Source organism: Coregonus lavaretus, assembly GCF_964263955.1.
Source record: "Coregonus lavaretus genome assembly, chromosome: 21".
NCBI lineage: Eukaryota > Metazoa > Chordata > Actinopteri > Salmoniformes > Salmonidae > Coregonus > Coregonus lavaretus.
In genome coordinates this window covers 26,178,539-26,205,568 of record NC_140008.1, presented here as the reverse complement: position 1 = coordinate 26,205,568, position 27,030 = coordinate 26,178,539, and the positions used below count along the sequence as shown (strand labels likewise).

The 27,030-nt window shown below is 42.6% G+C and overlaps 1 protein-coding gene across 1 annotated transcript in view; it reads right to left on the bottom strand.

The window, feature by feature from the left end:
• The window catches only part of echdc2 (enoyl CoA hydratase domain containing 2), a 33,340-nt gene that overhangs the window by 1,217 nt on the left and 5,093 nt on the right, over positions 1-27,030 (bottom strand). Inside the window, exons 3-9 of the mRNA XM_084185980.1 lie at positions 22,223-22,310; positions 22,003-22,089; positions 21,561-21,653; positions 1,229-1,285; positions 916-1,103; positions 437-487; positions 20-67 (exon numbers count right to left, since the gene is read on the bottom strand). Coding sequence (XP_084042106.1) covers positions 20-67; positions 437-487; positions 916-1,103; positions 1,229-1,285; positions 21,561-21,653; positions 22,003-22,089; positions 22,223-22,310 — 612 coding nt within the window. The remainder of the gene's footprint in view (positions 1-19; positions 68-436; positions 488-915; positions 1,104-1,228; positions 1,286-21,560; positions 21,654-22,002; positions 22,090-22,222; positions 22,311-27,030) is intronic.

Genomic DNA, 27,030 nt, shown 5'->3' with positions numbered 1-27,030 from the left:
TGAGCATTTGACTTCTTACCCTGGCGTAACACATCCTCTCTATGGCCATCCCTGATGTGATGTCCACCTGAGCGAGACAGACAGGTTACAGACATACCTACTACTAGCACACAGAGACAGGTGTCATCATTCAAATACATGGAGATAATGAACTGGGTGTGAGCTGGGATGTGTGTGTGTCCCAGATAGCATATGAACACATCGTAAGGAAATGGCAAAATGTGTAGGATTGCAGGAAAATAGCTTTAAAAATGCAACATTTTCTCTCCGCCTCGTGGCAAACTGTAGAATAGCATGCGATTAGCTATAAAACTGCACATTTTCCTCTCTGCCCCATGGAAAAAATGTGTAGAATTGCAGGAAGTTAGCCGCGCCCCAGATGTGGTGGTCCGGCCATGAGAACATGTGTAAAAGTTCTGTAGTAAATCAGCCATACCTCCATGCCTCTGTTCATAGCCTCCTTGGCCATCCTCACAGCGATGGGAGCCTGGAGAGAGAACACACTGGGGGTGAGAAGGACCACGGACACACATGATGAGTAATCATGTCTAAGACCTGAACTTGTGTTAGCTCCCTGAGATAATGCCAAGGCTTTAGCTCAGCAGATGACCCAGTTTCAAACACTGTGTTGTCCATGTCCCTTACAGTGGTCAGTTGGTGTCCTGGTTTGGTATGACTGGTCTGGTGACAGTGTACTAACTGACAGGATGAGATCAGAGAGACAGCAGCTGTCTATGTAACCCCAGTGTCAGTCAGTGTGTGTGTTTGTGTTAATTGAAACCCAAGCAATCAGTCAATGTGTTAATCTTGCTTCCCCTCATCCCTTGTAACTCATTTAATCTAACCACCTATCAATCACTCATCACTATGGAATGGAAAGAAACAATGAGTACGATTTTTTTGTGTTTGTGTAACCTGTGGTAGGATCTCTCTAGCCAGACTCAGTGCCTCTCTATAGGCAGCGTCTCCGTCTGGATTCTGCTCCGTAGCTCTGTTGACCAGCCCTATGTCCACAGCCCTCTGTCCATCCACTTTCCTGCCGGTGAAGATCAGCTCTTTGGCCAGGGCAAATCCCACTGCTCTGGGCAGCCTCTGACTGCCCCCTATAGGAGAAAGGATGTAGAGAGGGAAAGAGGTTGAACTCATTATGCCAAACAAACCATGAGAAGACATGAGGGTAACTGGTGTGTGTTTGTGTTTGTGCGCATATGACTTCTGGTTGTCTTACCCGCGCCTGGGAGCAGCCCCCGCGTTGTCTCAATCAGACCCATCTGTGCAGAGTAGGCTGAAACACAACACACACACAGAGGACAGTTGAAGGTCTGCCTGGCTGTGTGTCATTAAGCAACATTGGGAGTACAGACTGACTGATGTGTCTGTAAAAGCGAGACGTACGCGCTCATACACACACCTGCTCACCTCACGCCTCTGCCTCAAATCTATTACCAACCATATTTTCTCTAGATGTTAGCAGTTCCATAACTTGTCAAATATATATATATTTTATGTATGATAAGGTACCCCTGTGGGAAAGTATGTTGGTGAAACCGTAAAATCATGTTGAGTGTGAATACATTTATCATTCAAACATACATTATTTACATTTAAATACACTGGTATGCTATACAAAATGTACAACAAATAGCAACAAAATGTGCTCGCTTTACAAATTATACAAACTAAGACTCAGTGTAATCCAAAACTAATTTCTCTCAGAATTTACATTCACATACACATATTTCTGGTCACCAAGTAAATTGAACTATGAATAAATCCAGATTTTTTTGCTAATCATTATCATGTGAAAGGTGTTTCAATAACCTAAGATTTAAGCTACTCTGTTGGGCTGTCCAAAAAGAAAATGTTTACAATGCACAATGGTCATCATACTGTATGTACTGTTGTGTATAATAATGTGTATTTTAATGTGTATATGGATATGCAGTTTAATGTGTATATTGTATTTTGATGTGTATTGTTGTGATATATAGGGCGCATTTGGAAAAGAGAGTTTGGTCTCAGCATTGACTCGCTGTCAAAATAAATACAATGAGCATTTCACTCATAACAAACCAAATAGGGTCAAAATAACAACCCAGCTAGCACATTTGGTTCCTTGGAACATATATTTTGGTTTCTGAAAGTTTTTTAAAAACATTCTGAGAACAGAAGTAAAAATGTTGCCTGTTCTGGGAATGTTTATTTTTAGGTTGCAGGGTGGTTCTGAGAACATTTTACTCTGGTTCCCTGAACAATTTCCTGGGAGGTTTTATTAACACTGAGAATGGAAATTATAGGTGATTTGATTAACGCTCTGAGAACATTTTCTGAAAGTCAGGGCAGTAGCTACATACAGTGCATTCGGAAAGTATTTAGACCCCTTGACTTTTTCCACATTTTGTTACGTTACAGCCTTATTCTAAAATTGATTAAATATATATATTTTGATGAATCTACACACAATACCCCATAATGACAAAGCGAAAACAGGTTTTTAGAAATGTTTGCTAATTTCTTTTTTAAACATACCTTATTTACATAAGTATTCAGACCCTTTGCTATGAGACTCGAAATTGAGCTAAGGTACATCCTGTTTCCATTGATCGTCCTTGAGATGTTTCTACAACTTGATTGGAGTCCACCTGTGGTAAATTAAATTGATTGGACATGATTTGAAAAGGCACACACCTGTCTATATAAGGTCCCACAGTTGACAGTGCATGTCAGAGCAAAAACCAAGCCATGAGGTCAAAGGAATTGTCCGTAGAGCTCTGAGACAGGATTGTGTCGAGGCACAGATCTGGGGAAGGGCAGCATTTAAGGTCCCCAAGAACACAGTGGCCTCCATCATTCTTAAATGGAAGAAGTCTGGAACCACCAAGACTCTTCCTAGAGCTGGCCGCCCGGCCAAACTGCACAATCAGGGGACAAGGGCCTTGGTCAGGGGGGTGACCAAGAACCCGATGGTCACGCTGACAGAGCTCCAGAGTTCCTCTGTGGAAATGGGAGAACCTTCCAGAAGGACAACCATCTCTGCAGCATTCCACCAATCAGGCCTTTATGGTAGAGTGGCCAGACAGAAGCCACTCCTCAGTAAAAGGCACATTACAGCCCGCTTGGAGTTTGCCAAAAGGCACCTAAAGGACTCTGACCATGAGAAACAAGATTCTCTGGTCTGATGAAACCAAGATTGAACTCTTTTGCCTGAATGCCAAGTGTCACGTCTGGAGGAAACCTGGCACCATCCCTACGGTGAAGCATGGTGGTGGCAGCATCATGCTGTGGGGATGTATTTCAGCAGCAGGGACTGGAAGACTAGTCAGGATCGAGGGAAAGATGAACGGAGCAAAGTATAGAGAGATCCTTGATGAAAACCTGCTGCCGAGCGCTCAGGACCTCAGACTGGGGCGAAGGTTCACCTTCCAACAGGACAATGACCCTAAGCACACAGCCAAGACAATGCAGGAGTGGCTTCGGGACAAGAAGAATGGGAGAAACTCCCCAAATACAGGTGTGCCAAGCTTGTAGCGTCATACACAAGAAGACTTGAGGCTGTAATCACTGCCAAAAGGTGCTTCAACAAAGTACTGAGTAAAGAGTCTGTATACTTATGTAAATACAGTATGTTTTTTACATTTTTAATACATTTGCAAAAATTTCTAAAAACCTATTTTTACTTTGTCATTATGGGGTATTGTGGGTATATTAATGAGGGAAAAAAACAATTTAATCAATTTTAGGATAAGGCTGTAATGTAACAAAATGTGGAAAAAGTCAAGTGGTCTGAATACTTTACGAATGCACAGTATGAGGACACCGAGGTCCAGAACTCAGTAATTTTTCAGAATAAAAAAAATACATACACTGAGTCTACAACACATTACGAACACCTGTACTTTCCATGACAGACTGACCAGGTGAATCCAAGTGAAAGCTATGATCCCTTATTGATGTAATTTGTTAAATCTACTTCAATCCGTGTAGATGAAGGGGAGGTGACCAGTTAAATAAGTATTTTTAAGCCTTGAGACAATTGAGACATGGATCATGTACAGTTGAAGTCGGAAGTTTACATACAATTAGGTTGGAGTCATTAAAACTTGTTTTTCAACCACTCCACAAATTTCTTGTTAACAAACTATAGTTTTGGCAAGTCGGTTAGGACATCTACTTTGTGCATGACACAAGTAATTTTTCCAACAATTGTTTACAGACAGATTATTTCACTTATAATTCACTGTATCACAATTCCAGTGGGTCAGAAGTTTACATACACTAAGTTGACTGTGCCTTTAAACAGCTTGGAAAAATTCCAGAAAATTATGTCATGGCTTTAGAAGCTTCTGATAGGCTAATTGACATCATTTGAGTCAATTGAGGTGTACCTGTGGATGTATTTCAAGGCCTACCTTCAAACTCAGTGCCTCTTTGCTTGACATCATGGGAAAATCGAAAGAAATCAGCCAAGACCTCAGATTTTTTTTTAACTGGTTCATCCTTGGGAGCAATTTCCAAAACGCCTGAAGGTATCACTTTCATCTGTACAAACAATAGTACGCAAGTATAAACACCAAGGGACCATGCAGCCGTCATACCGCTCAGGAAGGAGATGCGTTCTGTCTCCTAGAGATGAACGTACTTTGGTGCAAAAAGTGCAAATCAATCCCAGAACAACAGCAAAGGACCTTGTGAAGATGATGGAGGAAACAGGTACAAAAGTATCTATTATCTACAGTAAAATGAGTCCTATATTGACAACCTGAAAGGCTGCTCAGCAAGGAAGAAGCCACTGCTCCAAAACCGCCATAAAAAAGACAGACTACGTTTTGGGGACAAAGATCTTACTTTTTGGAGAAATGTCCTCTGGTCTGATAAACAAAAATAGAACTGTTGGCCATAATGACCATCGTTATGTTTCGAGGAAAAAGGGGGAAGCTTGCAAGCAGAAGAACACCATCCCAACCATGAAGCACGGGGGTGGCAGTATCATGCTGCGGGGGTGCTTTGCTGCAGGAGGGACTGGTGCACTTCAGAAAAAAAATGGCATCATGATGAAGGAAAATGATGTGGATATATTGAAGCAACATCTCAAGACATCAGTCAGGAAGTTAAAGCTTGATCGTAAATGGGTCTTCTAAATGGATAATGACTCCAAGCATACTTCCAAAGTAGTGGCAAAATGGCTTAAGGACAACAAAGTCAAGGTATCGGAGTGGCCATCACAAAGCCCTGACCTCAATCCTATAGAAAATGTGTGAGCAGAACTGAAAAAGCGTGTGCGAGCAAGGAGGCCTACAAACCTGACTCAGTTACACCAGCTCTGTCAGGAGGAATGGGCCAAAATTCACCCAACTTATTGTGGAAGGCTACCCGAAACGTTTGACCCAAGTTAAACAATTTAAAAGGCAATGCTACCAAATACTAATAGAGTGTATGTAAACTTCTGACCCACTGGGGATGTGATGAAAGAAATAAAAGCTGAAATAAATCATTCTCTCTACTATTATTCTGACATTTCACATTCTTAAAATAAAGTGGTGATCCTAACTGACCTAAGACAGGGAATTTTTACTAGGATTAAATGTCAGTAATTGTGAAAAACTGAGTTTAAATGTATTTGGCTAAGGTCTATGTAAACTTCCGACTTCAACTGTATATGTGCTATTCAGAGGGTGAATGGGCAAGACAAAATATTTAAGTGCCTTTGAATGGGGTATGGTAGTAGGTGCCAGGCGCACCGGTGTGTGTCAAGAACTGCAACGCTGCTGGGTTTTTCAAGCTGTGTATGTGCTCAGTCGGGGTCTCAACTTACTGTTGAGAATAAGAATACACAAGGTGCAATTTTGAAACTTGGTTGTGCATCAGCAGTTTTCCTCTTGTTATATATGTCACTCACTGATAGTCACTCAATTAGCCCATGTCAGTTCAAATGTTTTAAATCAGTAAATTAGACTAGTTAGACTAGCCAGCTATCTAAACTTGTAGTAATCATGGCCGAACAACCGACCAGGCACGCAGGGCACGTGCCCAGGGGCCCTGACATCCAGGGGTCCCCCATTACTTTCGCTTGTCACTCTCACTCAGATATCATATTAACATAGCATAAGTCATGGCAAAATGTGTAGAATTGCAGGAAATTTGCTTTAAAAACTGCAAAGATGTCTCCCCAACCCATGGCAATATCACTCTGTATGTATGAAATTATCGTTTTTAATTCCGGTGCAGAGTTAATGAGTTAATGTGTAGTGGCTAATTGTATAGCTAATAGGCTATGTGATAGTAGATCGACTGAGGTGAATGAAGCTACGGCAACCAATGTGATAATGGCTGGGGTAATAAAATAAAAAAAGAGCTTCAACTAAAGTTTTGTGGTTTTTATGGAAGGTTTTCTTCATGTTCTGAGAACGGAATTTAGAGCTAATTGATGTTAATTTGTAGAATTCATATTTTTTTTAAATATTGCCAAGAATTAACATAAGAGACCCATATATTCTCTGAATGTTCTGAGAACATTGCTTCAGTCACTCCATTTTTGAGAACGTTCCCAGAATGTAGTAAAAACATTACATTAAATAAAACCACATAGGAAATTGTGTGGAATGTTCTGTGGAAGTACTGAAAATCCCACAGATGAAAGTTGTTTCTTAAATCTCTCTGAACAATTTGAGAACATTACTTTAAATAGAACCACAAGGAAACATTATGCTGAAGTACTGAAATTCCCACAGAAGAATGTTATTTTGTTTATTTTTATTTTACCTTTATTTAACCAGGTAAGCCAGTTGAGAACAAGTTCTCATTTACAACTGCGACCTGGCCAAGATAAAGCAAAGCAGTGAGATAAAAACAACAACACAGAGTTACATATGGAATAAACAAAAACAAAACGTACAGTCAATAACACAATAGAAAATCTATATACAGTGTGTGCAAATGTAGTAAGTTATGGAGGTAAGGCAATAAATAGGCTATAGTGCAAAATAATTACAATTTGGTATTAACACTGGAGTGATAGATGTGCAGAAGATGATGTGCAAATAGAGATACTGGGGTGCAAATGAGCAATGTAAATAACAATATGGGGATGAGGTAGTTGGGTGGGCTAATTACAGATGGGCTGTGTACAGGTGCAGTGATCGGTAAGCTGCTCTGACAACAGATGCTTAAAATTTGTGAGGGAGATAAGTGTCTCCAGCTTCAGAGATTTTTGCAGATCGTTCCAGTCATTTGCAGCAGAGAACTGGAAGGAATGGCGGCCAAAGGAGGTATTGTCTTTGGGGATGACCAGTGAGATATACCTGCTGGAACGCATACTACGGGTGGCTGTTGCTATGGTGACCAATGAGCTAAGATAAGGCGGGGATTTGCCTAGCAGTGATTTATAGATGACCTGGATCCAGTGGGTTTGGCGACGAATATGTAGTGAGGGCCAGCCAACAAGAGAATACAGGTCACAATGGTGGGTAGTATATGGGGCTTTGGTGATAAAACGGCTGGCACTGTGATAGACTACATCCAATTTGCTGAGTAGAGTGTTGGAAGCTATTTTGTAAATGACATCGCCGAAGTCAAGGATCGGTAGGATAGTCAGTTTTACGAGGGCATATTTAGCAGCATGAACGAAGGAGGCTTTCTTGCGAAATAGGAAGCTGATTCTAGATTTATCTTTGGATTGGAGATGCTTAATGTGAGTCTGGAAGGAGAGTTTACGGTCTAACCAGACACCTAGGTATTTGTAGTTGTCCACATATTCTAAGTCAGATCCGCCGAGAGCCGTGATTCTAATCGGGCGGGTGGGTGCAAGCAGTGTTCGATTGAAGAGCATGCATTTAGTTTTACTAGCGTTTAAGAGCAGTTGGAGGCCACGGAAGGAGTGTTGTATGGCATTGAAGCTCGTTTGGAGGTTTGTTAACAGTGTCCAGTGAAGGGCCAGATGTATAAAAAATGGTGTCGTCTGCATAGAGGTGGATCTGAGAGTCACCAGCAGCAAGAGCGACATCATTGATATACACAGAGAATAGAGTCGGCCCGAGAATTGAACCCTGTGGCACCCCCATAGAGACTGCCAGAGGTCCAGACAACAGGCCCTCCGATTTGACACATTGAACTCTATCTGAGAAGTAGTTGGTGAACCAGGCGAGGCAGTCATTTGAGAAACCAAGGCTATTTAGTCTGCCAATAAGAAAGCCTTGGCCAGGTCGATGAAGACGGCTGCACAGTACTGTCTTTTATCGATCGCGGTTATAATATCGTTTAGGACCTTGAGCGTGGCTGAGGTGCACCCATGACCAGCTTGGAAACCAGATTGCATAGCGGAGAAGGTACGGTGGGATTCGAAATGGTCGGTGATCTGTTTGTTAACTAGGCTTTCAAATACTTTCGAAAGGCAGGGCAGGATGGATATAGGTCTGTAACAGTTTGGATCTAGAGTGTCACCCCCTTTGAAGAGGGGGATGACCACGGCAGCTTTCCAATCTCTGGGGATCTCAGACGATATGAAAGAGAAGTTGAACAGGCTAGTAATAGGGGTTGCGACAATTTCGGTGGCTAATGTTAGAAAGAAAGGGTCCAGATTGTCTAGCCCAGCTGATTTTTAGGGGTCCAGATTCAGCAGCTCTTTCAGGACATCAGCTATCTGAATTTGGGTGAAGGAGAAGCGGGGGGAGCATGGGAAAGTTGCAGCGGAGGGTGTAGAGCTGGTGGGCGGGGTAGGGGTAGCCAGGTGGAAAGCATGGCCAGCCGTAGCAAAATGCTTATTGAAATTCTCGATTATCGTAGATTTATCGGTGGTGACAGTGTTTCCTAGCCTCAATGCAATGGGTAGCTGGGAGGAGGTGCTCTTATTCTCCATGGACTTTACAGTGTCCCAAAACTCTTTGGAGTTAGTGCTACAGGATGCAAATTTCTGTTTAAAAAAGCTAGCCTTTTCTTTCCTAACTGATTTGTGTATATTGGTTCCTGACTTCCCTGAAAAGTTGCATATCGCTGGGGCTGTTTGATGCTAATGCAGTACGCCACAGGATGTTTTTGAGCTGGTCAAGGGCAGTCAAGTCTGGGGTGAACCAGGGGCTATATCTGTTCTTAGTTCTGAATTTTCTGAATGGGGCATGCTTATTTCAGATGGAGAGGAAAGCACTTTTGAAGAACATCCAGGCGTCCTCTACTGACGGAATGAGGTCAATATCCATCCAGGATACCCAGGCCAGGTCAATTAGAAAGGCCTGCTCGCTGAAATGTTTCAGGGAGCGTTTGACAGTGATGAGGGGTGGTCGTTTGACCGCGGACCCGTTACGGACGCAGGCAATGAGGCAGTGATCGCTGAGATCCTGGTTGAAGACAGCGGAGGTGTATTTAGAGGGTAAATTAGTCAGGATGATATCTATGAGGGTGCTCATGTTTACGGATTTAGGGTTGTACCTGGTAGGTTCCTTGATAATTTGTGTGAGATTGAGGGCATCTATTTTAGATTGTAGGACGGCCGGGGTGTTAAGCATATCCTAGTTTAGGTCACCAAGCAGTACGAACTCTGAGGATAGATTGAGGGCAAGCAATTCACATATGGTGTCCAGGGCACAACTGGGGGCTGAGGGGGGTCTGTAGTAAGCGGCAACAGTGAGAGACTTATTTCTGGAAAGGTGGATTTTAGAAGTAGAAGCTCAAACTGTTTGGGCACAGACCTGGATAGTATGATAGAGCTCTGCAGGCTATCTCTACAGTAGATTGCAACACCACACACTTTGGCAGTTCTATCTAGACGGAAAATGTTGTAGTTGGGGATGGACATTTCTGAATTTTTGGTGGCCTTCCTAAGCCAAGATTCAGACACTGCTAGAACATCAGGGTTAGCAGAGTGTGCTAACGCAGTGAATAACTCAAACTTGGGGAGGAGACTTCTGATGTTAACATGCAAGAAACCAAGGCTTTTACGGTTACAGAAGTCAACAAATGATAGCGCCTGGGGGGTAGGAGTGATGCTGGGGGCTACAGGGCCTGGGTTAACCTCTACATCACCAGAGGAACAGAGGAGGACTAGAATAAGGATACGGCTAAAGGCTTTAAGAACTGGTCTTCTAGTGCGTTGGGTACAGAGAAAGGGTGCAGATTTCCGGGCGTTGTAGAATAGATTCAGGGCATTATGTACAGACAAGGATATGGAAGGATATGAGTACAGTGTAGGTACACCTAAGCATTGGATAACTATGAAAGAGATAGCATCACTGGAGGTACCAATTGAGCCGGTCTCCGCGTGTATGGGGGATGGGACAAAGGAGCTCTCTGAGGCTTGTTGAGCTGAACTTGGGGCTCTACAGTGAAATTGTATAATAAGAACTAACCCAAACAGCAATAGGCTAGGCATATTGACATGGGAGAGAGGCATAATGCAATCACAGGTGTTATTCGACAGGGCTAAGACAACAACTGGTAATGGCGACGAAAGTTTGGGCTGAGGCTAAACAGATAAACAGGATGGGGTACCGTGTAAAGGAACAGTCCAGCAGGCATTAGCTGTGTAGCTGAGTGATCATAAGGTCCAGTGAACAGCACTAAGTAAGTCTGGGAGCAGACCGTAGGCTGCTAAAGCACAGGCGAGCAGGAGGCACGGCTGTTGATTGCGCGTGCTAGCTGGCTGGGGCTAGCAGATGGATCTTCGTGGTCGTCGCAACGGGAAGCCTGTTGAAACCATATCAGACGATTACGTCGGCAGACCAGACGTGATGGATTGGCGGGGCTCCGTGTCGACACTAGGAGGTCCCGTCCGGTTGACAGAGAGGTAGATAGCCGGGAGATGGGCCTGGCTCGAGGCTAGCTCAAGGCTAACTGGTACGTCGGGAAGTGGATATTAGCCAACAACAGCCATTCGGTTGCAGCTAGCTAGTTGCGATGGTCCGGTGTTAAGGTCCAGTGATTCAGTGATTCCGGCAGAAAATCAGATATGCTCTGGGTCAATAGCACGCTGTGCAGACTGGCCGATAATTTTCCAGGCTAGAGCTGGCTGGTAGGTAGTGCATGCCACGGACAGTGGTGAAGACCGCTAACGGAGGCTAATAGCAAGTAGCTAGTTAGCTGGCTAGTTTCAGCCGTAGGTTCTTGATAAAAAAATAAAGAAATAATAGAATCCGTTCCACATTGGGTGAGGCGGGTTGCAGGAAAGTATATTTAGTTAAAGGATGAAAATGTGAGAGAGAAATATATACGAATAAAATCCAAAAAAAACAGGCTATTTACACGAGGACACAACACAATACACGACCACACTACTACGCCATCTTGGATTAAGATGTTGTTAACGTTCTTAGAACAATGAGAACATTACTTTAAATAGAACCATGAGTAAACCTGTAGGAAATGTTATGCTGAAGTACTGAAATCCCCACAGAAGAATGTTGTTTCTTAAAATTCTCTGAATTATTTGAGAACATTCCCAATGTCAAACCAGTTGGAGAACATTCCTAAAACATCACCAAAAATGTAATTAAATGTAACCATGTTTGAACTTTTAGGAAAAGTTCTGTTTATGTAATGAAATGTGAAGAAAATGTGCTGAGAATATCCCAAAGCCAAGCAACTATCCTGCACCATTCCCAGAAAGTTGTTGCAAAATAACCATAGGACAACCACGCTGTCACCAAGCTCTAAGAAACATATGGTTCTCAGAATGTTATGTGCTTGCTGGGAAAGCTTCAACATTTCAGTTAAGTGGACTTATAGCAGAGAGGAAGAGGCAAAGCAAGGGGGTTTACCACAGATCATCCTTTATATTGACGAGATACTCCAGTGGCCGCTCTAACAATGAAAATAAATGTCTTCAAAAATGGAAGGCAGTCGGGAGGAGGCAAGATCAAATGCAACCATTCTAGCCAATGAGAGGACAGATACGCGTGTGACCAACAAGCACAATGGTTTCCATTAGTTAGCACAGCCACAAAGTGGGCTATATTTACATTTTACATTTTATTCATTTAGCAGACGCTCTTATCCAGAGCGACTTACAGGAGCAATTAGGGTTAAGTGCCTTGCTCAAGGGCATATCGACAGATTTTTCACCTAGTCGGCTTGGGGATTAGAACCAGCGACCTTTCGGTTACTGGCACAACGCTCTTAACCACTAAGCTACCTAAAATGTAAATATAGCCCACTTTGTGGCTGTGCTAACTAATGGAAACCATTGTGCTTGTTGGTCACACGCGTATCTGTCCTCTCATTGGCTAGAATGGTTGCATTTGATCTTGCCTCCTCCCGACTGCCTTCCATTTTTGAAGACATTTATTTTCATTGTTAGAGCGGCCACTGGAGTATCTCGTCAATATAAAGGATGATCTGTGGTAAACCCCCTTGCTTTGCCTCTTCCTGGCAGAATTCATGAAAACAAACATTTCCTTTTTGGTCTTAATTTAAGGTTAGGGTTAGGCATAAGGTTAGCAGTATGGTTAACGTTAGGATTAAAATCACATTTTAAGAAGATCAATTGCAGAAATAGGCGGGGTTTATGACTTTGTAGCGGTTTTAACTAGTGACGACCAGGCACAACTCCAATATAAAAGTGTTTTTTCTCAAAGTTGACGGGATGTCACGTGTCCTGCTTATATCAGTACACTCGTAACAACCTAATCATTCTGAAACGTCTATTCGATCAAATAAGCCACACATAGCAAATAAGCCATAATTGTGTTTTTTTTGGCCAACTGCTGGAGAAGACCGATTTTGGGCCCAGTTATCGCTCGCGCCTCTTCCTCTCTGGGTTTACTCCTCCCAAAATCAGTCCACGTTAAGCAGATCATTTATTATTAAGCAAGTGAGGAGTTTTTGTATGGGGGGCAATGAGAGTGTAGAATCTGGTCAAGATAAAAAATGAATTGCCATTTTGAAACGTGAGGCTTATTTAATCTAATAGAAGTTTCGTAATGCTTAGGTTGTTACAAGTGTACTGATAAGTGTGATGCATGTGACATCCCGGCAACTGAGTTGTCCCTGTTGAAATTCAAGACTGTCTATGCCTATTCATGAGGCTAGCATAGCATCTCACTCTCCATTGAATACAGGCGGTTGACGTCAACACCCCTCATTGAATATTTAAAAAAGTATTCAAATAACTAGATGTATCCACCAATCCAAAGAGAGGAATAGGCGAGAGCTTGACAGCCCCCTGTTCTGCTCTGTGGACAACGAATCCCATTGTTAGGGCGGTAACATAGGCATCTTGTCATTATATCCAGTATCTCTGCTTATAGTGGCATGTGGATGATGGTTTAAAGGAAAAATCCACCCAAAACCACTAATTCCTATAATTTACAGTGTTAAATAACACTAATGTGAGAACAATATTTTGGGGGAACAAATGTTTAATTTTGTTGTTATAATAAGGTTGGTAGCAAAATGTGAAAATCGTTGTGGAAAACTGTTGCAGCTCAAGCCGCAATGCAATGCTCTCTCTATAGGCTGGCTGGCAAGCTCGCTAGGTAGCTTGCAAACGTAGCTACCCACAATAATACCAATGTCAATATCAGCATGTGAAGTAGCTAGTTAGCTGTAAAATCGCCTAAACAAACTGCACTATCAATATAGGAGTCTACAATCTCACCATGTTCAACCTGCAGATCGATGTGCCTCGCAACGGCATTCGCAACGGCCATGCAATGCAACCTGGACTGAAGAGGCAGACAAATAGGAGAAATGTGGTGGACCCTCTTAAATTACACATTTCTCGAGGTAGGAATATCGCAAAAATATGATCAATGGCTCATTCGAGAGAAGACAACCTCCCACGTTATGACATCGGCCAGTATTGAAATCTGACATGTATGATAGACGTTTTCACAAACTAAAAGTCGTATTCCTATTTAACTTCCAGTGTAGTGAGAGCGGCTTTATCGCAATGCTACGTCATACCGGCCGAATTTCTGCCTGCTTGAACGGCAATAGCTCAGACACACATGAAGACATTAAATGACCCAGGGAACTGATAAAACATCGCTCAGAGATGCACAAAAACAATATAACATTCAAAAATGGGTGAATCTTTCCTTTAAGGGTTGGTCACTAAAATCTCATGAAAGAAAGCTGAATTTAGTAGGCTACAAAGATAATAAATTCATCAGAATAGCTAACAAAACATCCCTGTCATTTAGTAATATGTTCTTATTTCAATTTCACAATATACAATTCCACTGCAATCATTTTTCAGTGTCATGGCTACAGACCCGGACACTTCTCTTGATTGGAGGTTGTGATGATATCGTTGCTGGTCTCAGGGACAGACTTGCCCTCCTTATCAGCCTTCTTCCGCAGTACAAGGTAGGTTGCTAGGAAGCCACAAAAACAACATTTGTGTCAGAGTATCAAAAGAGGAGAGTAAAGAGTCTCAGTTCACATACACAAACACCCACTGTATAAAAATGTGATGGGCCTATACTGGCTCCCTACATTGTCACTGACTTGAGCATAGAGGCTATTCACACACACACAATTAAAAAACCCATAACAAACAAGTCAAGCTAAGAGGGGCTAGCCATGCAGGGTAATGTGTGGTTGTGGTAACCACACCATAAGATCTGTGAGAAACAACTTAATGGATATTATTATTATGTAATATACAATAAAACATAAGTGAAAGTACAAAAACATAATTCCATAAACCACAAAACGATATGGTCTGAAGATCATGCACTGAATACTGAGAAGGTTTGCCTAGTGTAAGATTGTCAACAAATACAATAAAATAAAATATATTTAGACTAAAATATGTATTAATTCATTAATATTAGAGAGTAAAGTTTAAATTTGAGAGATATTCTAGGAGATAGATAATTGTGCACCACATTCATTTGGTGTGTAGGATATGATGCCACTGTCCAGTGTTTCTCCTGTATATATTTAGATAGTTGCCGCCACTCCAAAAGATATGATAAAAAAAAAAAGGATATATATATATATATATATATAAAATCTCCCATCTTTTGGTACCATACCCCAGATCTGTGCCTCGCACAGATCTGGTGAAGGGTACCAACAAATGTCTGCAGCATTGAAGTTCCCCAAGAACAAAGTGGCCTCCATCATTCTTAAATGGAAGAAGTTTGGAACCACCAAGACTCTTCCTAGAACTGACCGCCCGGCCAAACTGAGCAATCGGGGAAGAAAGGCCTTGGTCAGGGAGGTGACCAAAAACCCGATGGTCCCTCTGACAGAGCTCCAGAGTTCCACTGTGGAGATGGGAGAACCTTCCAGAAGGACAATCATCTCTGCAGCACTCCACCAATCACGCCTTTATGGTAGAGTGGCCAGACGGAAGCCACTCCTCAGTAAAAAGGCACATTACAGCCCGCTTGGAGTTTGCTAAAAGGCATCTAAAGGACTCTCAGACCATGAGAAACAAGATTCTCTGGTCTGATGAAACCAAGATTGAATTCTTTGGCCTGAATGCCAAGCGTCACGTCTGGAGGAAACCTGGCACCATCCCTACGGTGAAGCATGGTGGTGGCAGCATCATGCTGTGGGGATGTTTTTCAGCGGCAGGGACTGGGAGACTAGTCAGGATCGAGGGAAAGTTGAACAGAGCAAAGTACAGAGAGATCCTTGATGAAAACCTGCTCCAGAGTGGATACATAACTATACTGAACAAAGATATAAATGCGACATGTAAAGTGTTGGTCCCATGTTTCATGAGCTGAAATAAAAGATCCAAGAAATGTTCCATATGCATAAAAAGCTTATTTCTCTCGAAGTTTATGCACAAATTTGTTTACATCCCTGTTAGTGAGCATTTCTCCTTTGCCAACATAATCCATCCATCCACCTGACGGGGTGGCATATCAAGAAGCTGATTAAACATCATGATTATTACACAGGTAAACCTTGTGCTGGGGACAATAAAAGACCACTCTAAAATATGCTGTTTTGTCTCAAGTTTTGAGGGAGCGTGCAATTGTCATGATGACTGCAGGAATGTCCACCAGAGCTGTTGCCAGGGAATTCAATGTTCATTTCTCTAGGATAAGCCACCTCCAACAACGTTTTAAAGAATTTGGCAGTACCTCCAACCGGCCTCACAACCGCAGACGACGTGTAACCACGCCAGCCCAGGAGCTCCACATCCCGCTTCTTCACCTGCGGGATTGTCTGAGACCTGCCACCTGGACAGCTGATGAAACTGTGGGTTTGCAAACCGAAGGATTTCTGCACAAACTGTAAAATAACGTCTCAGGGAAGCTCATCTGCGTGCTCGTTGTCCTCACCAGGGTCTTGACCTGACTGCAGTTCGGCATCGTAACCGACTTCAGTAGGTAAATGCTCACCTTCGATGGCCACTAGCACGCTGGAGAAGTGAGCTCTTCACGGATTAATCCCGGTTTCAACTATACTGGGCAGATGGCAGACAGCGTGTATGGCGTCATGTGAGTGAGCGGTTTGCGGATGTCAACGTTGTGAACAGTGTCCCATGGTGGCGGTGGGGCTATGGTATGGGCAGGCATAAGCTACAGACACAATTGCATTTTATAGATGGCAATTTGAATGCACAGAGATACTGTGACAAGATCCTGAGGCCCATTGTCGTGCCATTCATCCGCCGCCATCACCTCATGTTTCAGCATGATAATGCACGGCCCCATGATGCAAGGATCTGTACACAATTCCTGGAAGCTGAAAATTTCCCAGTTCTTCCATGGCCTGAATACTCAAACATGTCACCCATTGAGCAAGTTTGGGACGCTCTGGATCGACGTGTACGACAGCGTGTTCCAGTTCCGGACAATATCCAGCAACTTCGCACAGCCATTGAAGAGGAGTGGGACAAAATTCCACAGGCCACAATCAACAGCCTGATCAACTCTATGCAAAGGAGATGTGTCGCGCTGCATGTGGCAAATAGTTGTCACACAGATCCTGACTGGTTTTCTGATCCACACCCCTACTAATCTGTGACCAACAGATGCATATCTATATTCCCAGTCATGTGAAATCCCATAAATTAGGGCCTAATGAATTTATTTAAATTGACTGATTTCCTTGTCTGAACTGTAACTCACTAAAATCTTTGAAATTGTTGCATGTTGCGTTTATATTTTTGTTCAGTGTAGTTCAGATATGTGGAGGAGTCTGAATATCAGAGTGAGTTAAAAACAAGACAGTTGAAATGGGACAGATAAGAATGTCAGTCATAGTGATACAGGTGTAGTGGAGCCTCTCACCTTTGACTAGCATTCCCTGGTGAGAGATGAGACTTCTCTCAACCCAGCTTCAGGATTTGGCGCTTGTTGAGCCATCCTGGGGAAACTCCTGGTTACAGGGTCAGGGTCACAGTTCAGTCTGGTGTTAAGTGGGCTGCTTCACCAACACAAAACTATTAATGCAGAAAGTATTGTTTGTCAATCAACACTTACACTACCGTTCAAAAGTTTGGGGTCACTTTGAAATGTCTTTGTTTTCGAAAGAAAATCAATTTCTCTGTCCATTAAAATAACATCAAATTGATCAGAAATACAGTGTAGACATTGTTAATGTTGTAAATGGCTATTGTAGCTGGAAATGGCCGATTTTTAATGGAATATCTACATAGGCGTACAGAGGCCCATTATCAGCAACCATCAGTCCTGTGTTCCAATGGCACATTGTGTTTGCTAATCCAAGTTTATCATTTTAAAAGGCTAATTGATCATTCGAAAACCCTTTTGCAATTATGTTAGCATAGTTGAAAACTGTTGTGCTGATTAAAGAAACAATAAAACGGGCCTTCTTGAGACTAGTTGAGTATCTGGAGCATCAGCAATTGTGGGTTCGATTACAGGCTCAAAATGGCCAGAAACAAATAACTTTCTTCTGAAACTCGTCAGTCTATTCTTGTTCTGAGAAATGAAGGCTATTCCATGCGAGAAATTGCCAAGAAACTGAAGATCTTGTACAACGCTGTGTACTACTCCCTTCACAGAACAGCGCAAACTGGCTCTAACCAGAATAGAAAGAGGAGTGGGAGGCCCCGGTGCACAACTGAGCAAGAGGACAAATACATTAGAGTGTCTTGTTTGAGAAACAGATGCCTCACAGGTCCTCAACTGGCAGCTTCATTAAATAGTACCCACAAAACACCAGTCTCAACGTCAACAGTGAAGAGGCGACTCCGGAAGTTGACCTTCTAGGCAGAGTTGCAAAGAAAAAGCCATAATAACACTGGCCAATAAAAAGAAAAGATTAAGATGGGAAAAAGAACACAGACACTGGACAGAGGAAGATTGGAAAAAAAGTGTTATGGACAGACGAATCGAAGTTTGAAAAGTTCGGATCACAAAGAAGAACATTTGTGAGACGCAGACCAAATGAAAAGATGCTGGAGGAGTGCTTGATGCCATCTGTCAAGCATGGTGGAGGCAATGTGATGGTCTGGGGGTGCTTTGGTGGTGGTAAAGTGGGAGATTTGTACAGGGTAAAAGGGATCTTGAAGAAGGAAGGCTATCACTCCATTTTGCAACGCCATGCCGTACCCTGTGGACGGCGCTTGATTGGAGCCAATTTCCTCCTACAACAGGACGATGACCTAAAGCACAGCTCCAAACTATGCAAGAACTATTTAGGGAAGAAGCAGTCAGCTGGTTTTCTGTCTATAATGGAGTGGCCAGCACAGTCACCGGATCTCAACCCTATTGAGCTGTTGTGGGAGCAGTTTGACCGTATGGTACGTAAGAAGTGCCCATCAAGCCAATCCAACTTGTGGGGGGTGCTTCAGGAAGCAGGGGTGAAATCTCTTCAGATTACCTCAACAAATTGACAACTACAATGCCAAAGGTCTGCAAGGCTGTAATTGTTGCAAATGGAGGATTCTTGGACGAAAGCAAAGTTTGAAGGACACAATTATTATTTCAATTAAAAAATCATTATTTCTAACCTTGTCAATTACTACATTTCCTATGCATTTTGCTATATTTCCTATTCACTCATTTCATGTATGTTTTCATGGAAAACTAGGACATTTCTAAGTGACCCCAAACTTTTGAACGGTAGTGTACCTATTAATGCAGAAAGTATTGCTTGTCAATCAAATGCACACCATTAATGCTTAAATGTTTTTGTGATTCATTTGATTATACACTGAGTATACCAAACATTAGGAACACCTTCCTAATATTGAGTTGCCTCACCCTTTTGCACTCAGAACAGCCTCTATTCGTCATTTTTGATACACACAGGAAACTGTGGAGCGTGAAAAACCCAGCAGCGTTGCAGATCTTGACACAAAATGGTGTGCCTGGCACCTACTACCATACCCCGTTCAAAAGGCACTTAAATTATTTGTCTTGCTCATTCACCTAAATGGCACTCATACACAATTCATGTCTCAATTGTCTCAAGGCTTAAAAATCCTTCTTTAACCTTCCTCCTCCCCTTCATCTACACTGATTGGAGTGCATTTAACAACTGACATCAATAAGGGATCATAGCTTTCACCTGGATTCACCTGGTCAGTCTGTCATGGAAAGAGAAGGTATTCTTAATGTTTTGTATACTGTGTATGCGTGATTGTACTCATAGAATCACCACAAAGATACACTTTTAAAATATCTGAATTTGAAACCCTACAACTAATCATTAGTGATTATTATCATTGACCAGCATACTCTCAATAATCAAAGAAATAGAAAGATTGATCCTCAATAACAAAGTAACATTTTCCCATAGAACTTAGTCAATTAATTGATAAATTAATAAACAAGTCATAACTATAGTAACACCATTTAATAAGATATAAACTAGTCAATAAAAGAAGGATGTGTAACATAGATATTGAGAAGACCAAGATTATAATTTAATACAAATAGTTGTATACCATCTACTTATAATTAACTAATTTGTTTCTCAAGATTCATTAAGATCAGTGTTCAATACTCAATTGTAAAATCTCAAAATATCAATTAGATTTTTACTGGCTGTTTATGTTAAACAAAATAACAAATTGTTCATACTGTACCTCAAGTCTTTGGGTGAAGAGTTGTGTCTCCATCTCCGAGGCAGTGGATCTAAGAAGTTGTCTGAAGCCTAGGTTTGAAACCCATATTTGTATTCCTCTAATGGTTGTGTTTTCTACTTGTGTACTTTCTGTTTATCAGGTTAACAGGTTTTATTAGGTTATTTATTTCCTCCAATCTAAATCACCTGCATCCCTCATGTACACCACATGGCATTTCCCCCTTAATTTCACTGATTAATGGAAATCATGCAACGTTATGTTCTTCTTATGAATCACATGCCCTTAGCAGGGGTGACCAAAGTGCGAACAAAGTGTCTTGGTATAGAACTGGATTTCAGCCCGATCATTTCCCTACACAACTGAACTTGACAGTGGCTTGTCAAGACACATTTTGAGGTGGCCAATAATGATACAAATAATAATAATAATAATAATATATGCCATTTAGCAGACACTTTTATCCAAAGCGACTTACAGTCATGTGTGCATACTGTAAGTACGCACAATCAATTTGAAAATGAACTTTAATGAATTTGAAAACAAACATGTATCATTAAAAATATGCAATACTGCATCTCCTCTGATTTCCCTTTGCAAGCATTTCCACCTGTCGGACAGTGTAATGCACATTTAGTGCAGCCCATTGCGTTCACCTATGCATTAATTAGCCAAGGGATGAGCAACTTTGATGGGGTTGTGGCCACAAAAAATCTGAACTCATCATGAGGGGCCACAGTGGCTCGCGGGTCTGCATACCCACACACGCAGTCAGAGCCGACCTTAGCCTTTTGAGGGCTCCAAGTTAAATGTTATTGTTTGAATTTTTCTTAAGTGACATTTTGTTTTCTCCACTCTTGATAGCGGAGAGAAAACGTTGAAGTTTTAGAGTAATTTCCTGCAATTCTACACATTTTGCCATGGGGCGTAGAGAAAATGTTGCAGTTTTAAAGCAAGTTTGTTGCAATTCTACACATTTTGCCATGGGCAGAGATAAGATTTAGCAGTTTTAGAGCTCATTTCCTGCAATTCTTCACATTTTGCCATAGGGTGGAGAGAAATGTTTGCAGTTTTTAATATGATATCTGAGTGAGAGTGACTAACAAAATCAATGGGGGGCCCCCCGGTTGGTAATTCAACCATGATTACTACAAGTTTAGATATGTAGCTGTCTAGACTAACTTACCAATCTAAAAAAATGTTAGCTGACGGGCTAATTGAGTGACTGTCAGAGACTGACATAACAAGAGAGAAACTGCTGATGCACAACCAAATTTCTAAATTGCACCTTGTGTATTGTACTACTCTAACTCTCAACAGTAAATTGAGACTCCGACTGAGTTCCAAAATTTTAAATAATTTTAAATATATATATTTATGTGTGGGGGGGAGAGAGCTTGATCCGCTGCCCTAAAAAAGTGGGTCCGCAATGCATTTCTCTCATTTTTAAATAGCATTGTAATTGCTAAGTGCCTTTACATGCACTCAATGCATGTACATATTAATCTAGAGTGTCTTTATTTGTCACAAAAAGGGATGGCTCCCTGTTAGAGGTGAGAAGTGAGAGGCTAATGGTGATAGGTTAGGTAAGAGGTTAGAGGTCACTGACCAGCTGTGCGAAGGTCACAGGCAAGCGCCAGCTCCAGACCCCCTCCAAGGGCGAAGCCATCCACCGCTGCAACCGTCGGCATGGGCAACAAGGCTGCGATACCGATGTAACATCCATAGAGAGACGACATGTGGAGAGATCAGACGATGTAGTTACAGACTATGAACGCACGCATGCACACACAGTACAATGCACAAACACACTAACTGTTTGTGCTAACTTTCTAATTGTGTCTAAACTCTTGAACTGTGTAGTGGAGGCCTATGAAGTGATTTCAGAGAGAGGGAGAGAGAGCGAGAGAAAATTGAAGTTTTTGGGGCATTTTGGGATGTTGAGTGAGATATACTAGCATGAGAACAGGCTGAAGGCTGAATAAGACTAGGGGTAGCCCCTAGTCTGCACACATACAAACACACACACATACTTTACACACACCCCTCACCGATTTCAGTCATGAGTGAGCGCAGGCCGTGAACAAACAGATCGGAGTCAGAGTGGTTCATCTCAGCTCTCTCCTTCAGATCAGCTCCTACAGAAGACACAGAGAAGACATCAAATAAATACACACCCACACACACACACACACACACACACACACACACACACACACACACACACACACACACACACACACACACACACACACAAACAAAAGGACAGACCTGCACAGAAGACCCCTTGTACCAGACTCCTGAAGACCACCACCCTCACAGCTGAGTCATGGTGTAGAGAGGACACCAGCTCCCTCATCTAGAGAGAGAGAGGGGTAGAGAGAGAGAGGGAGTGGGAGAGAAAAGTATTTCTAAAAACAGTTATCATACTCTGTTAGATTAATAGCATAGGTGGGACCAGGACACTATTATTCGAGTCACTCATAAGCAAAAAAAAGTCCCAGTATCAAGTCGAGTTCCAAGTAGAACGGGTCGAGTCTCGAGTCAAGTCCAAGTCTTGCATTCTAAGAGCAAGTCGAGTCGAGTCAAAGGTTTTTTTCCAAGTCAATACTCAAGTCAAGCAAAAATTAAATCTATACAGGCAATGACTTGTTCAACTACACATCTTTGTTTATTTATTGAGGCTAACAGACAGCCCTTTTCATTATTTTGTCTAAAACACATTTTGATTATGTAATAATACATTTTAACATCAAATTCCAAATGCAAGCTTCATAAGTAAATGATACATTTCAAGCAATTTTGACATACCAAAAGACCAGTAGGGCTATGATAGTAATTGTTGTTTGGTATTGCTGGTGAGCTTGGAATGTTAACAGTTTATATTATTGATCAACAAACAGTTTGTGGAGCAAATCTCACAGGAGGTTGGTGGCACCTTATTTGGGGAGAACGGGGTCGTGGTATTGACTGGACCAGAATGAGTGGAATGGTATCAAATAAACTCAGCAAAAAAAGAAACATCCTCTCACTGTCAACTGCGTTTATTTTCAGCAAACTTAACATATATTTGTATGAACATAACAAGATTCAACAACTGAGACATAAACTGAACAAGATCCACAGACATGTGACTAACAGAAATTGAATAAATTGTCCCTGAACAAAGGGGGGGTCAAAATCAAAAGTAACAGTCAGTATCTGGTGTGGCCACCAGCTGTATTAAGTACTGCAGTGCATCTCCTCCTGGCAAATATGTTGCAGTCCATGAGTTCTTGCTGTGAGATGTTACCCCACTCTTCCACCAAGGCACCTGCAAGATCCCAGACATTTCTGGGGGGAATGGTCCTAGCCCTCTCCCTCCGATCCAACAGGTCCCAGACGTGCTCAATGGGATTGAGATCCGGGCTCTTTGCTGGCCATGGCAAAACACTGACATTCCTGTCTTGCAGGAAATCACGCACAGAACGAGCAGTATGGCTGGTGGCATTTTCATGCTGGAGGGTCATGTCAGGATGAGCCTGCAGGAAGGGTACCACATGAGGGAGGAGGATGTCTTCCCTGTAACACACAGCGTTGAGATTGCCTGCAATGACAACAAGCTCAGTCCAATGATGCTGTGACACACCGCCCCAGACCATGACGGACCCTCCACCTCCAAATCGATCCCGCTCCAGAGTACAGGCCTCAGTATAACGCTCATTCCTTCGACGATAAACGCGAATCCGACCATCACCCCTGGTGAGACAAAACCGTGACTCGTCAGTGAAGAGCACTTTTTGCCAGTCCTGTCAGGTCCAGCGATGGTGGGTTTGTACCTATAGGCGACGTTGTTACCGGTGAGGTCTGGTGAGGACCTGCCTTACAACAGGCCTACAATCCCTCAGTCCAGCCTCTCTCAGCCTATTGCGGACAGTCTGAGCACTGATGGAGGGATTGTGCGTTCCTGGTGTAACTCGGGCAGTTGTTGTTGCCATCCTGTACCTGTCCCGCAGGTGTGATGTTCGGATGTACCGAGCCTGTTCAGGTGTTGTTACACGTGGTCTGCCACTGCGAGGACGATCAGCTGTCCGTCCTGTCACCCTGTAGCGCAGTGGCGCAGCAGTCTAAGGCACTGCATCTCAGTTTGAGGCGTCACTACAGACCCCCTGGTTCGATTCCAGGCTGCATCACAACCGGCCGTGATTGGGAGTCCCATAGGGCAGCGCACAATTGGCCCAGCGTCGTCCGGGTTTGGCCGGTGTAGGCCGTCATTGTAAATAAGAATTTGTTCTTAACTGACTTGCCTAGTTAAATAAAGGTAAAATAAAATAAATAAACAGTATGGACATTGCAATTTATTGCCCTGGCCACATCTGCAGTCCTCATGCCTCCTTGCAGCATGCCTAATGCACGTTCACGTAGATGAGCAGGGACCCTGGGCATCTTTCTTTTGGTGTTTTTCAGAGTCAGTAGAAAGGCCTCTTTAGTGTCCTAAGTTTTCATAACTGTGACCTCAATTGCCTACGGTCTGTAAGCTGTTAGTGTCTTAATGACCATTCCACAGGTGCATGTTCATTAATTGTTCATGGTTCATTGAACAAGCATGGGAAACAGTGTTTAAATCCTTTACAATGAAGATCTGTGAAGTTATTTTGATTTTTACAAGTTATCTTTGAAAGACAAGGTCCTGAAAAAGGGACGTTTCTTTTTTTGCTGAGTTTACATCAAACACATGGTTTCCAGGTGTTTGATTACATTCCATTTGCACCGTTCCAGCCATTATTATGAGCCGTCCTCCCCTCAGCAGCCTCCTGTGACACTGGCAATCCTCTCTCCCTACAATTTGACATTTGCGCTGCACCCAAACCTACAGCTGTACAGCAAATCAGCAACTTGTTCGCTAGCTCAGTGGTTTTCAAACTTTTTGACCCGCGACCCCCAAAAAGGAATGGTTCAAAGCTTGCGACCCCCGTGCAAGCACATGCAAGCGTGCACAGGGTGTACACGCACACACAATATAGCCTGTCATTACAGCCATAAACGGTGATGCCTTTTCAAAACGCAAGATATAGAAATAAACTGAGTCATTCACCTGCATTTTGAGCTGAAAGTCATTCATGTTAGCAGTCAATATCAACTAGGGATATCATGTCACATTGCCACTTCTCTGGAATCCAGAGCAAGCAGGATCATATGGCCTACCTGTATGCAGCGGAGGTTGCAGGATCGGATGGAAAGCATTATCTGTCTGTAACCTTTTTCCTCCTCACAAATATGGTAATTGATTGGTCAGAATATGTTACATCTTCATCCCATAAGTATTGAAGTTTGTGCGATGTTACAACTATCTTTAGACATACAGTGAGGGAAAAAAGTATTTGATCCCCTGCTGATTTTGTACGTTTGCCCACTGACAAAGAAATGATCAGTCTATAATTTTAATGGTAGGTTTATTTGAACAGTGAGAGACAGAATAACAACAAAAAAATCCAGGAAAACGCATGTAAAAAATGTTACAAATTGATTTGCATTTTAATGAGGGAAATAAGTATTTGACCCCCTCTCAATCAGAAAGATTTCTGGCTCCCAGGTGTCTTTTATACAGGTAACGAGCTGAGATTAGGAGCACACTCTTAAAAGGGAGTGCTCCTAATCTCAGTTTGTTACCTGTATAAAAGACACCTGTCCACAGAAGCAATCAATCAATCAGATTCCAAACTCTCCACCATGGCCAAGACCAAAGAGCTCTCCAAGGATGTCAGGGGCAAGATTGTAGACCTACACAAGGCTGGAATGGGCTACAAGACCATCGCCAAGCAGCTTGGTGAGAAGGTGACAACAGTTGGTGCGATTATTCGCAAATGGAAGAAACACAAAAGAACTGTCAATCTCCCTCGGCCTGGGGCTCCATGCAAGATCTCACCTTGTGGAGTTGCAATGATCATGAGAACGGTGAGGAATCAGCACAGAACTACACGGGAGGATCTTGTCAATGATCTCAAGGCAGCTGGGACCATAGTCACCAAGAAAACAATTGGTAACATACTACGCCGTGAAGGACAGAAATCCTGCAGCGCCCGCAAACTCCCCCTGCTCAAGAAAGCACATATACAGGCCCGTCTGAAGTTTTCCATTGAACATCTGAATGATTCAGAGGAGAACTGGGTGAAAGTGTTGTGGTCAGATGAGACCAAAATGGAGCTCTTTGGCATCAACTCAACTCGCCGTGTTTGGAGGAGGAGGAATGCTGCCTATGACCCCAAGAACACCATCCCCACCGTCAAACATGGAGGTGGAAACATTATGCTTTGGGGGTGTTTTTCTGCTAAGGGGACAGGACAACTTCACCACATCAAAGGGACGATGGACGGGGCCATGTACCGTCAAATCTTGGGTGAGAACCTCCTTCCCTCAACCAGGGCATTGAAAATGGGTCGTGGATGGGTAATCCAGCATGACAATGACCCAAAACACACGGCCAAGGCAACAAAGGAGTGGCTCAAGAAGAAGCACATTAAGGTCCTGGAGTGGCCTAGCCAGTCTCCAGACCTTAATCCCATAGAAAATCTGTGGAGGGAGCTGAAGGTTCGAGTTGCCAAACGTCAGCCTCGAAACCTTAATGACTTGGAGAAGATCTGCAAAGAGGAGTGGGACAAAATCCTTCCTGAGATGTGTGCAAACCTGGTGGCCAACTACAAGAAACGTCTGACCTCTGTGATTGCCAACAAGGGTTTTGCCACCAAGTACTAAGTCATGTTTTGCAGAGGGGTCAAATACTTATTTCCCTCATTAAAATGCAAATCAATTTATAATATTTTTGACATGCGTTTCTTTCTGGATTTTTTTGTTGTTATTCTGTCTCTCAGTATTCAAATAAACCTACCATTAAAATTATAAACTGATCATGTCTTTGTCAGTGGGCAAACGTACAAAATCAGCAGGGGATCAAATACTTTTTTCCCTCACTGTATACATATACTATACTATATACTTCAGAAAGTATTCACACCCCTTTACTTGTTCCACATTTTGTTGTGTTACAGCCTGAATTTAAAATGGATTAAATACATTTAAAAAATGTCACCGGCCTACACACA